The sequence below is a fragment of the Gracilinanus agilis genome, chromosome 2, assembly GCF_016433145.1.
Source record: "Gracilinanus agilis isolate LMUSP501 chromosome 2, AgileGrace, whole genome shotgun sequence".
Lineage (NCBI taxonomy): Eukaryota > Metazoa > Chordata > Mammalia > Didelphimorphia > Didelphidae > Gracilinanus > Gracilinanus agilis.
In genome coordinates, this window is record NC_058131.1 from 169,933,092 (window position 1) to 169,946,547 (window position 13,456).

General features: G+C 41.0%; 1 protein-coding gene across 1 annotated transcript in view; it reads right to left on the reverse strand.

Moving 5' to 3' along the window:
* Positions 1-1,202: 1,202 nt before the first annotated feature.
* Positions 1,203-13,456, reverse strand: part of TACC1 (transforming acidic coiled-coil containing protein 1) — a 74,698-nt gene continuing 62,444 nt past the window's right edge. The window contains exons 8-14 of the mRNA XM_044659541.1: positions 13,069-13,197; positions 8,197-8,273; positions 7,896-7,939; positions 6,983-7,143; positions 5,947-6,053; positions 3,728-3,848; positions 1,203-1,770 (exon numbers count right to left, since the gene is read on the reverse strand). Coding sequence (XP_044515476.1) covers positions 1,699-1,770; positions 3,728-3,848; positions 5,947-6,053; positions 6,983-7,143; positions 7,896-7,939; positions 8,197-8,273; positions 13,069-13,197 — 711 coding nt within the window. The 3' untranslated portion in view covers positions 1,203-1,698. The remainder of the gene's footprint in view (positions 1,771-3,727; positions 3,849-5,946; positions 6,054-6,982; positions 7,144-7,895; positions 7,940-8,196; positions 8,274-13,068; positions 13,198-13,456) is intronic.

Consider the following 13,456-nt stretch of genomic DNA (forward strand, 5'->3'; position numbering starts at 1 on the left):
TGACAAAGCATTACACGAAAAGGCTTTCAAAAGACAACCTAAGCACCAATTATGGGAGTTATATTTTAATTGAATAGGACTCTCAGCTTTCAAAGAAACACTAAGCCAAGACTGAAGAGTGTGGAACTTGTGTAAAGGGTCAGTTATAAAGAGGTATGCAAATTTTGGATTTATGGAGGGTCTCCACTGTTCACTGCAGAAGTTGGATCATGCAACAGGATTGAAAGTAGAGTATGACAATACCATATACCCAGAATACTGCACATATCACAATGAAGTCCTTGCAGGTGATAGGTTCAGGCAAAAAAAGATTTTAAAGGGCTCAGTGGATTTGGCTTAGCTTTTTAGGAAGGAGTTCACTAGTATTAGACTAAACACTCCCACCCAGGAGCCAACGAGATGAACACATGCTGATCTAAAGGTAACAAAAAGATTCTGTCAATATAGATTTTTTCCTCTCTTTAGTCTTTAAAGTAGCATAGAAGTAGAATTTCCGCCCCCTCCAAACAGTAATACGAAGGGTGCTGATTCTCAGAGTACATAATTTTGTACTGAGTTCTTGAAAAGAATGTTACATCACCTCTAAAAAATTTTTTAAATATGAATGTGTTTTCTCCTCATCTCTCCTTCTAAGCCCCCTCCCCCCCCAGGTGGTGGTGGGTAGTGGTGAAAGCCTATAGTTACTTTCTAATTGGATTAATGTTATTTAAATATTTTCTAAGGGGATGTTATTTGCATAACTCAAATGAAAAGGCAATTGATTTCTTCAAATTAAATGGAAAAATTAATCTTATTTTCATATCCAGAAAAGGGCCACCAGTTTGTACCAAGCTAAAGGTTAAGAGTCTCTACCCAGAAAATCTGGCACTGACACAAACCAGTACAATTACTTTGGAAGGAGCAAACGTCTGTCCTCACACCTGGCAAAGCAGTGAAATAAGATAGCACTAAATGAGAAACAGAAACCACCAAGCAAGGGCTTCTTTCCTTAAAAGAACATCTCGTTCCTGCTGACTTCCTGAATTCTTCAGTGTGAACTTTGACAAAGAAAGGAACTTACTTCAAAAGAAAACAGAAGCAGCCAAAGCTGTTCAGAAGCCCATCCCTACTGCAGGAGCCTCCCAGGACATCTCCTAGGCCCACCACCCGGTTTTGTGGTTTCCCAGAAGAGGGAGCAGCAGCCCCAAGTCCTTGAGAACAATCAGGGGTACTCAGCAGTCACCCAGCCCAAACTGAACCACTCCAGACTTGAACAACAGGTTAGAGGCTCCCTTCAAATAAAAACTACTTTCAAAACAACAAAGTTATGTCATCTTAAAAAGAGAAAAGGATTAATCAGAAGGCAAACTGAAATTATGATCTGATTTGAGGCTGTACAACACAGACCACAATAACCCACAAACTGGGGGGGGGGGGGGGGAAGCTAAACCTACCAGCCAGCCTCCTGGTTTGCTGAACTTGACTACCAACGAATGAAAAAGGACTCAAGAACCATAAAATGCCAGTCCCTATAAGGGCCCAAGACCTCTAGGGGTTTTCCTGTTTTTTTTTTCTTTTTTGTTGGGGCAGTTGAGTCTGCAGCAAAGCAGAACAGGGAGCAGTAAGCATGTGCCCTTCTCTGCTACGGGGAGATTATTCCAGGATAAGGCAAAAATACTTGGGAGTCACAAAGAAGCAGCCAAGGGAGGAGATGCTGGACTAACAACCAGACTTTCCCAGCTTTGCAATCAGCTCATCACAGATCTTTGTCAGTTCTTCAATTTCTTGGTTCTGGAGGGGGAAAAAGATGGAAATCAGAGTATGAGAAATTCCTGTGTTCAACTGGGAGTGCCCTCAAGGGTGCTCTGCCTCTTTTTGTATCCCCAGCAGGTATTGACTACATTTAGAAATCCTGGCACTCCAGCTGAGCAGTCCTACTCTCCCACCCCAAGGGCTAAGCACAACTAGGCACCGAATGAATGAGTGTCACCCAACAGGGCCCCACAGGAGGTGAGGGGGAACAGAGGGTGGGAAGGAGGCCATTTTAGGAAATTATAAGCCAGGATAGCAAGGTGAGGTGATGTCACAAGGGGTGCTATTTAGTCCAGCTCTCTGTCATCCCATTTGGGGTTTTCTTGGCAGAGATACTAGAGTAGTTTGCCATTTCCCTTTCCAGCTCATTTTACAGAGAAGGAAACTAAGGCAAGGAAGGTTAAGTGATTTGTCTAGGGCAGTGATTCCCAAAGTGGGCGCCACCGACCCCTGGTGGATGCTGCAGTGACCCAGGGGTGTGGTGATGGCCACAGGTGCATTTATCTATCCTATTAATTGCTATTAAAATTTTTTAAAAAACTAATTTCCAGGGGGCTAAGTAAAATTTTTTCTGGAAAGGGGGCGGTAGGCCAAAAAAGTTTGGGAACCATTGGCCTAGGGTCACACAATTAGAAAATGAGGCAAGATTTGAACTCAGGTCTTCCTGACTCCAGGTCTGGCTCTCTATCCACTCTGCCACCTACATGTCCCATTAGAGAATGAGTGAAATGTCCTAATGATGTAGTTGCAGGACAATGAGTCCTTGGAACCCTTAGGTAGTCTATGTGATAAAATGCCTCCTACTCAGTGTCTTGCTGTGCCTTGGTTCAGATGGTTCCCTAAACCCCAAAAGCCCTTGTGGTCCTCAGTGCCTGTCTCAGTCCCCTACCCCCCCAATCTCTCAGAGGCCACAGTGAAGCCTGTTGTTATCCTTCCTTGCGGGGAATGCTCTTCCCATTCACAACTAACAAAGCTCCTTACTCTGTATCTCTCTAATGCACTTGCCATGGGAAATGAGGTACTCCTAACAGTAGGCCCATCAAGGATTCTCTCCAGGTCAGCCTGCTGGTACTGCACCCCCAGAGTCCCCTCATTTCTCTGAGCTAATGCGGTCGCTGCCCTGATGTATGGTGATGCTAGACAGCATGGACAGCAGCAGCCCACCTCCCCGGGGCTTCCAGGGAGAGAAGGGCTCCCAGATGGCCTACTGATCACAATACTTTCATTTAGAGAAAAATAGGCCCAGCCTCTGTTCCCCCACCCCCCCCCAAAAAACCCAAACAACTTAATCTTCACTTCTTCCATTGATGTTCTCCTGGAATGATTTGTTCTGGCATGGAGGTGACCCCCAGTTCCCATCCAAGACTACATCAGGGAAGCCCAAGCTTCAATAAGGCAAAAAGAGAGGTTCCAAGAATGGGGCAATGGTGGATTATCTGACAACCAAGGAGCAGCCTGATTAGGCTTATCATGAGAACACAATGCACTAGTCCCCAGGGTCTTTGTTTTCTTGGCTTTCTATAGAACCTCATGAAAACTTGTTTGCCATTGTTTGGAAGGGGACTCTGATCTACATCAGTCGAGGCAACACCTATCCAGAAGAAATCCCAGATTCCTGAAGTAGTGACACAATGGTAACAAGGTGGCTAAGGCAAAGGGTATCTTAACATTATGTTAACTTCCTTCTAGCACAGACATTCTTAACTTCATTAAAAATTTTTTACACTAACTGTATTTCAATACATTGATTGATTTCCCTGATAATACTGTTTTCTAGGCAATATTCTTCTGAGAATGCATCCTTGGGCTCCACTGCGAAGATAAGAACTCCCAGTCCCTCTAGACCTGGAATATGCTAAATCACTAGAAGACCTCTATAAACCACTGCAGAAGACAATTCCTGCATGTCCCCAATAATCCAAATGAAAGCCTTTACCTTCTGCTGAAGGGCTCTTTCTAGAGACTCCACTTTCATTTGTTCTTTTCTGAGGCCAGCATGGAGAGCTGCACTTTCAGCTTTGGCTTTTGTCCGAACCTGAGCAATCTCTTCGTTGGCTCTATGGGTACGGAAGTGGAATGAAAAGGAATTAGGCACCGGGACAGTTAAACGTGCCACCGAATCAGCATTCAGCACTCACAGGACACAGACTCTTCCTGAAGAGCTGACATCCTACTATGAGCCTGCTGACGAGACAGGAAACACCACAGTGCGTTGGAAATATACCTTCTCGCTTGGTGAATTCCTCCCCATCCCATGAAATGCAACTCAAATGCCAGCTCCTCTAGAATGTCTTAGATGTTTGATTTTGTTTATAAGTAAGAAAATAAGAAAACTGGACCAAATAACTTGAACAGGGCAAAATCTGTTTTCTTGATATGAAACAGGAAGACATTTAGATTTGCTTACATCTAATGTTATTGTTTTCTGTATGAAAATAAAACTCAAAGAGTGATTAAAAAATCTTTCTACCTCAAGGCCTCAACTAGTGATTCATAGCACTTTTGCCATTCACTTATTACATATTAATTTTTATTGTGCTTACTATCTAGAGCAGGTTAACAGCAATGATAGCTGATGTCACTCTCCCCTACCTTATCTTCTCTGTTTAGCTTTGAAAGATTTTTGTAGCCTACCCCAACACACTGACCCAAGCTCAGGGGACATTGCCCACCCCCTCCTGGACTCCTGTAGGCTTAGAAGGGCTTTCTGTGTTCCTCAGGTCACTCACTTCACACTGGGTCACTGCATTGGCTGTCCCTTTCTGGGATATGCTCCTTCCTGTGCCTGTGCCTCTGCCTCAGAGTTCCTTTCTTCCTTGAAGAATCAGCTAAAGCACCAGTTCTTTCTGAATCCCTCCCAAAACTATCTTGTATTTAACTCTGTAGTATTTAATCTCTTTATTTTCATTCTGATATTCTTATATATGGATTTATTGCCTTCTTCATTAGAATGTGAGGTCCTGCAAGGTAGGTTTGCTTGTGCCTCTGTATTTGTATCACCAACACATAATGCAATGCCTGGCACATAATAGATGCTTAATCATAAATGCTTGTTGATGGATTAAAGTTTGTAGAGCTTTATGTATATTACTTCATTTGAGCCTTACAATAACACGGTGAAATAATACAAATTCAGTTTCATGAGTATGGAAACTGAGGCTTAGAGTTTAAGTGACTCGCCTCAGTCACAAAGCTGGTGTTAAGAGGTAGGATTTGGGTCTTCCTGATCAGTGTGTATAATATGTGCTAATGTTGTATAGAGTTCTACCAAGTGGCTATCCAGGGTCTGCTCAAATACCTCCAGTGGCAGGAACCTCACTTTCTTATAATGAAGCCCCAGAGTGAATTCCATAGGCAGGGAAATGAAGAAAAATGTTCCAGGAAAATTCTGAATAAGTGAGTACATGCAGTAAAAACTGTGAGAAGGCTAGGAACCTTTTAAACCTTTACCTTCCATTTTAGAATCAGTACTGTGTATTGGATCCAAAACAGAAGAATGGTATGGGCTAGGCAATGGGGATTAAGTGACTTGTCCAGGGTCAGATAGCTAGGAAATGTCTGAAATTGTATTTGAACCCAGGACTCTGGGTCTTGCTCTCAGTCCTTTGAGCAACTTCTGTCCCTGGCTAGGCACTCTTGATATAACTATGCAAGGGATTCAGCTTTGACCTGGGGAGTCTGATTTCTTACAACATAAGCTGGAAGGAGAGGAGGACTTAGGGAAGTCTTCCACTTAAAGCTCAGGATTAAAAGCCACAGTGAATCCAAAATCAATCAGACAGGAAGAAAATGTCCCTGAAATTATAATATAAACAAAGGAGAAAATGACTTATAAAAAAAATCAATATACAGCTTCTGCCAAGTACTGCTTCTTCTGCATAAAGTGATAGGGATGGGGAACAAGGGAGGAAAATGGCTTAGTCATACTCAATGTCATGCTCTTCAGAATTTGCATCTTACCTCTGTGGCCAGAATTAGAGGTATTTTACAAAAAGGAGTTTTAACAGTGAGGAAAATTATTCCCAGGCCTGGAGCTATGCTAATCAGGGAAAAGAATTTCTCAACTTAAAACATCTCAGTTGCAAAACATTCTTGTTGCTGTCCACCTTTCCCATAACATTCTAGACAATTAAAGTCATGTTTAGAAATTCTTACTTATCTAGTTTTTCTTCTGCATGGAGTTTCAGGGCCTGGTATCGCTGCTCTTCTTGTTTGACTCGTGTTAAGTAGTCTTGAGCACATTTTTTTAAAGCCTCTTCATTCTGTTCCAAGGCAGCAATTTGAAATCAAAAGAATATGTTACTGCTTCTCCTAGGCAACATACACCATATGTATTAGGGCAATGCTAAAATTACACATAAAAGAGATTCAGATGCCTGGTACAAAATAAACATTTAATAAATGCTTTTTTTTATTCAGTAGATTAAACTTCTGAATTAAATAAATTGAAAACAACAAAAAAAAACATTTGATAGGCCTTTATCTTCAAGATAACTTATTATACAAATATCCTCTACTCAACTACTCTTTCAACATCTATGTGAGGTGTGGCAATATCCCTGGGACCCTGAAGGCCAAGGCTATGCCAGCAGAATACCATTTGGGGCAAACTGGCAAAAACTCCACTTACAAACATGTAGAGTCTGTGTTTTCACAGTCATGTTTTCACAAAGCATGTACAGTCAGTGACGTGAAACAAATTCCCTCATTGGTCGTGTCCAAAAAACCCAAACATCTCAAATGGCACTGAGTGCAACACTTCTCAGGCAGGAGGTGGGCAGTAAATGGCATTATGTGCCCTCTGAAACTGTGGTTGATCATTGCACTTTTATCAGGATTCTCAATGCTCAGGAAAGGAGAGCTGCTGCATCATCTATCAGTCTCCAGGCTAGATTAAACTCTTGCTATCACTACTGATGTTGGTAGGACATATACCAAAGAGCACCAAGAATCTTTTTAACTTTCTAGCCTGTATTCAAAGCTGTGAATGTGGCCACAATAGTGTGGCCTGCTAACAATGATAGAAAGAATCAACAAAAGGAAAAATAAAAAGATGACAAAAGGCAATGCAAAGCCCCAAGTGGTACCCCTTTTAAGAGGTTGGACAGCTCAAGAGAGAGAAGTGAAAACCAAGGAATAAGCAGATAATCTTCCAGGTCGGCAGGTAAGCAGAGAGAAAAAGGATCAGTACCTTCTTAAACCCTTCAAGGACTCCCTTGAGGTTCTCGTATCTCCGGAATAGATCAGACAGGGATCTCTCCACAGAGTTCAAGTCTGCCAAGGCCTGCTCCTTCTCCATGGTCAGCTGCTGGAGACTCTTCTGAGAGGTCATATTTGTCCTCTGCTCATCCTCTGTAAACATAAGGCAACAAAGTAAGGATGCTGGTGTGATCTCTTGCTTCAAATTAGCCTATAAATCTGATGAATATAAGAGGATCTTGTCATACAACTTCATAGAATTTTAGAATCCTGAAGGAACATTGACCCTGAAGTTAAAAGTAGGAATCCCTGCTACGACTACAAACATGTGTAGTCTGTTACTGTCACCACTGTGACTTAATTTCACCCCTTTCAAATGTTCTTATATTAGTTCTCTGAGGACAAGTGTCTTACACCAGAAGTTCTCAAACCTTTTGGTCCTCAGGACCTCTTTACACTCTTAAAAACTACTCAGGATTGTCACTGTTGTTATTTCTGAGAGTTATACTATGAATATTTATTATATTAAAAGTTTTTTGAGGATTGTTGCCTTAAAACAAGACTAATCTCTATTTCACATGATAAGACTGGCAAATACCCCCAAAACGATCAGGATGTAAACCACTAAGTTTTCTTTTCAAAAGTCGCCGATTTGCTTTATCTGAGAATTATGACCTCTTATAAAAACAAGAGCTGAAAAGAGTTACAAAAATACAGTGCTATTGTCATTTTGGAGGACATCAATGAGTAAGGAAAGGAAATAAGCTTCTGAAAATATATGAGAGGTAGAAGTTATGGAAAGGTTGCTGTGGAATTGGGTAGTTTCTACCCTTACTCAGTGTTCTGATCTGAAATCCACCCCCAATAGGCTAACAGATCATACTTGGGAGCAACTTCCCCCTTACCGATCATTTGGGCAATGGTCTTTTCATATTCAGCCACAATTTTCCTAAACAAAAAGAAAACAAGTTTATCAAGTGAATTTTGTGTTTCTAAATACACACTACAAATATAGTTTCTTGCATACAATACTCCAACTTGTCATTTCTACTGGCTGTCCTCTTTCCCTGGAATGCTCTCCCCTCATCTCTGCCTTCTGAGATAAATCTTATGTAATATGTTAACTTGGAAATTACAAATCCATAAATATGTCCAAAAGTGATATTACATAGAGGTCTTCCCTAAGAATTTTGCTGAAATGCTAACCTCATTTCCAAGACTTCTTGTCGGGTTTCTTCATATTTTTTCTTCCATTCATTTGCTTCAATTTCTTTAGTGATTATCTAGATCATAAAAATGGAAACAAAGATTGGGTTTAACTCTTCTGAAACATTTTACTGAAATGAATTTGGGTTTTTCAGATTAAAAAGAGAAAATATAAATAAGTATAGATAAATCAAACCTATGCTGAATCAATGTATTAAGATAAGAAATCTCATATTGATAGTTCCGCCTGAAAACTAGTTTTACAGTTATTAATAGAACATGTGTCTGTCTATAGAAGCACCTACTTCAAACCAAGTTAATTACTTTTCTGTCAGCCAGGACAACAGGGCCACTAACTAGAAGCTCCCTCATGAGGAAGTCCCAGGAAGATGTCCCAGAACAGAGCCTACAATGGTAATAGGAAATAGCTTTGGTCTTCAAGTTGGGGACTAGACCAACAACAACAACACCAAATGAAGTCAAGGCATCAAGGAATACTCTACCACTGAGGGAATGGAGGTCCAGAGCAAGCATCAAGCAAATCACAACTGAATAAAAACCTAAGTGTGTCTGAAATGGATGCTGAATTACATACATGACCAGATAGAAGCTGTTTTATGAGTCAGTCACATTCCTGTCCTTTCTGTAGGAAGGTGTTTATGCAGCATTGAGTATGACTGTACCATCTATCCTCCTAGATGCCAAAGGCTTTGAAGGATTTAGGTGATAGGATGTCTTAATCAACAACAGGGTGTGGAACGGTCCTAACCTCTGGCTTGTGACTACAGATCAGGAGTGTCTGCCATTGCCAAGAATGCAGGACAGCATGAAGGACTGTGAGTCCTTTCTGCCTTTTCATTGGTACTGAGAAGATGGAGACAAGAGATAGGAGAAGAAATGAAACCTGGGAGCAAGATAGATCTGAGGAAGCAAACCAAAAAGAATATGGTGGTTTTTTAGGGGAATGAAGAAAAGGAAAGCCAAACAATTGGATAATATCCTGGAAGGTAAAGATTCTTGAAAGATAGCCAGATCTATAATATGCACTCTAAAGTAACTTTCCTTAGGTTTGGTGGTAACTGGTCATCTATTTATATACTGGCTTGATAGTCTTCAGCATGGCTTGTAGCTAAGTTTCAGTAGTTTCAAGTTTCCTCAAATAATCACCTATTACCACGGTTTGAGGGATGGAGGCTGAGAAGAACTGAAGACAGATTCTGGAGTTAACAAAGAAAGGAATGTTCTCAATGGGTGAAATTAATGGAATTTGTATAACAGAACAAAGGACTAGGGCATAGTATGGTTTAATCATGTTAATAGTTTGAAATACAGCAGTAGAACTGAAATCCTAGGTTATAATACCTACATTCCACTTACCCATCAGAATGGGGATGGGCAGGTATTAGACAAGTGAAATTTAATTTGACAGTAGAAGGAAGAGAATGGCCTAATCACAGTGAGAGCTCTCAAGACTGTACTGATGTCCATGAAGTCTAAATATCTCTTGCAGGAATAATCAAGTCATTCAGGACATAAATGGAAGACAAAATTATTGACACTATGACACCAGGATGGCATCCTGGCCCTATAAGGGTGGGAAGAGGGTGATAAAATACATTGAGAGGGATGATCAGGGGCTCATGTTAAAGGTAAAAATGCACCAGAGGGGTGCTATGAGGTTCCTCACTAGTTCATCTTTGGCCTATATTGCAGGTACACACAACCAAATGTTGTGGCAGACTCGTAGCTACCAAAAGAAGTGGGTGTCCAGCTGTATAAAGTCCTGAACGCCCCAATATGTCTGGCTAGCCACCTGGAGGAGCAGGTGAGGGTGACACACATGAGCGAACAGAAGTTCATCTGAAACGGCATCTTCTCTGTAAGGAAAAGATGAGTTGGCCTGGAGGAAGAAAAATGAACCTGCCTATACATGTCTTGCTCTATTTTAATGGATAATCTCAATGAGACCAAGGGGAGCTGGGGCCATCACTGTATCTATTTTCCTAGTTGCATTATGAATGCCTGTCAACCTATGAGGTGCTATTTTCACTCTGTCAAATGGATCATTATGTTGACATCTTAGAATCAGTACCGTCTGGGTACAGTGCTTGGGACCTGGCAAACAGATTAGCCTGTCAATCCTCATTACATGAACCCCAAAAGCCCTAGAGGACAAAGTTCTGGAATGAGTCCCAAAGGCATGTCCATATATTCAGACTGACCAAATTTAGTCTGAAAGGTCTTCTTTATTTCTTTAAAAAAAAATCTTTTGCTTTTCATCATTTCCATTTCCTAACATGATTTCTCCATGTCTTCTCTCAGAGAATTATCCCTTATAACATTAAAAAGAAAAAGAGGTCAGCAAAACCAGCCAATCCACTGCAAAAACCTGACATTACATACAGTATTATATATAGCAACAGGTCCCATTTCTGCAAAAATTGTGAGAAGATACTTTCATTCATCTATCTAGTGGATTAAAATTAGTACATTCCTTGGAGAGCCAGTCCTGGCCACTCCACCCAGGCAATGGGGTGGACAATGACACAGATAGTGATCTTTGGTTATGATGTTGCTCTTCTAAAAGGTTATTATTTGGCTTCATTATATTGTGTTTTGTGTTTTTTTTTTTAATTTTGTTTTTTAAAACTCTTACCTTCATGGTGGCAAAAAAATGGAAAATGAGGGGATGCCCTTTGATTGGGGAATGGCTAAACAAATTGTGGTATCTGCTAGTGATGGAATACTATTGTACTAAAAGGAATAATGAACTGGAGGAATTCCATGTGAACTGGAACAAGCTCAGGAACTGATGCAGAGTGAAAGGAGCAGATCCAGGAGAACATTATACACAGAGACTGATACACTGTGGTGAAATCGAATGTAATGGACTTCTGTACTTGCAGCAATGCAATGATCCAGGACAATTCTGAAGAACTTATGAGAAAGAGCACTATCCACATCCCGAGAAAGAACTATGGGAGTAGAAAAACATATGACCAATCACATGGTTTGATGGGGATATAATTGGGGATGTAGACACTAAACAGTCACTCTTTTGCAAATATTAATAATATGGAAATAGGTCTTTATCAATGATACATGTAAAACCCAGTGGAATTGCTCGATGGCTATGGGAGAGGGTTGAGGGGAGGGGAGGGAAAGAACATGAATCATGTAACCATGGGAAAATATTCTAAATTAATCACTTAAATAAATAAAATTAAAATTAAAAAAGCAAAAAAAAAAACCCTTACCTTCCATGAGTAAGGCAGAAGAGCAGTAAGGGCTAAGCAGTGGGAGTTAAGTGACTTTCCCCGGGTCACACAGCTAAAAAGTATCTGGAAACAGATTTGAACCCAGGACCTCCTATCTCAATCCACCGTTCTGAAAATGGAACTGACCAACTTAGGTCAATAAGGCCATATCAGTGGCTGTCAAAATCCTTCATTATTTAAGGAGGAGCAGTGATATAGCTCACCTACCAGTAGAATGCAAATTCCTTGAGGGAAGGAACTGGTTTTCTTTTTTGTTCTCCTGTACTCATAAAAAGTTGTTGAACTGAACTGAATTGAGGTGGTCAGGAAGGGAGTACATGGTGGCAGCAGGTGGAAATAATTTCCAGGCTGTGACATGATCTAGAATAGGTATGAATAGCAATAATGTTCTCAAGCTAGGGAGGTCTAATCATAGAAGTAGAAAAAGCCTGGGTGGAATATCCCAAATTGAAGTAAAGATTCTGGTCTGTTGGAAGTGCAATACACATTGCAAACTTTGCATTTCATGGACCTGATAGTTCCAACCATTTGTGGAGTTAAGAGGCCCAAGGAGATGTGCCCCGCTGGAGTTACTCTCACCTCTGCTAGATGGATAGGTGATGTCAGGAAAATAAACAAAAAATCCCCAGGGCACAGGCACACCAGAAGGGGTTCTATGGAACCTTTTCCACTTCATCCTCCTCCCAAAAAAGGGAATTTAAGAACCATGCAGAAACTTTACAAAGCAGAAAATGTAAAGTATAGCTACCTGTATGATTACATGAACAATTTTGGTTACTGTAGACCTGACAAAGTAGGGACCTAATTCTCGATCATCTGAAATCTAGAATTAAAGGAGTCTGGAGTTTCTCTATGTGTACAAGTATACGTGGATCTATGTAGGTTAAGTGTGTGCAAAAAGAGTAAGCACTGGTTAATGTCCAAAGTGATGAAGAACAATTAGAAAATTCATTCATTTGATTCCACCTATGTGTCACTTCTTATGAGGTTAATCATTTAAGTAACATGTTTTACCTACTTTTTTTTAAACTCTTACCTTCCATCTCAGAATCAATACTATGTAATGAATGGTTCCAAGGCAGAAGAGTGGTAAGGGCTAGGCAATAGGGGTTAAGTGACTTGCCCAGCGTCACATAGCTAGGAAGTGTCTGAGGCCAGATTTGAACCCAGGACCTCCTGTCTCTGGGTCTGACTCTCAATTCAATAAGCCACCCAGCTGCCCCCATGTTTTACCTTTGATTTTTACCTTTGATTTAGATCCCTGGATCAAATATCTGGAAAGACCTAGGACACTATCTTATATAATCTTTTTATTTTATAAATGAGAGGGTCACATAAGTAGACTTTGAACTCAGTGGATCACTATTTCTCCTTAATTGATGGCCACAGATAACCAAGGTAGAATGCTGTAGTACTACAGAAGAGGAGGGCCAAGGTAAAGGACATAAAGAAATAGCAAAGCGAGGGACTCAAACCCAGGCCCACTGAGAGGAATCTAGCACTCTTTCCATGATCACACAAGTCCCAGAACTTCAGTGTGCGGATGATCTGCTACTGTTCTTGTGAAGACCATGGCCAAACCCCAACCCATTACCTCTTCTCGTATTAGAGTCAGGACCGCAGTCTTATCGGATTCGCTGAGGCAGATGCTATCCAGGGGGCTTTCATCTCCACACGCCACGGTCACAGGGACTTTCTCTGTGGAGCAAAGGTCAAACACACCCTGTGGAATCAAAAACATCATCATTAAAAACCCTACAGCCTCTGGCTTCCAGACTTAAATTTGTCTCGAAAAGCTGCTCCCTAGTGAGGTTTTCCACCTGATTGTGCCTCCCTTTAGGAAAGGATGAGCTAGCCAATGAGAACCCACGGCACAGCCAGACTGAGAAGAATGTCTCCTTAGAAATTGTCCTATCAGACACCAAGAGCATCAGTTCACATGTTCTCAGCCTGTGTGGGCCCAGAGGGCTTCATAAGGTGTT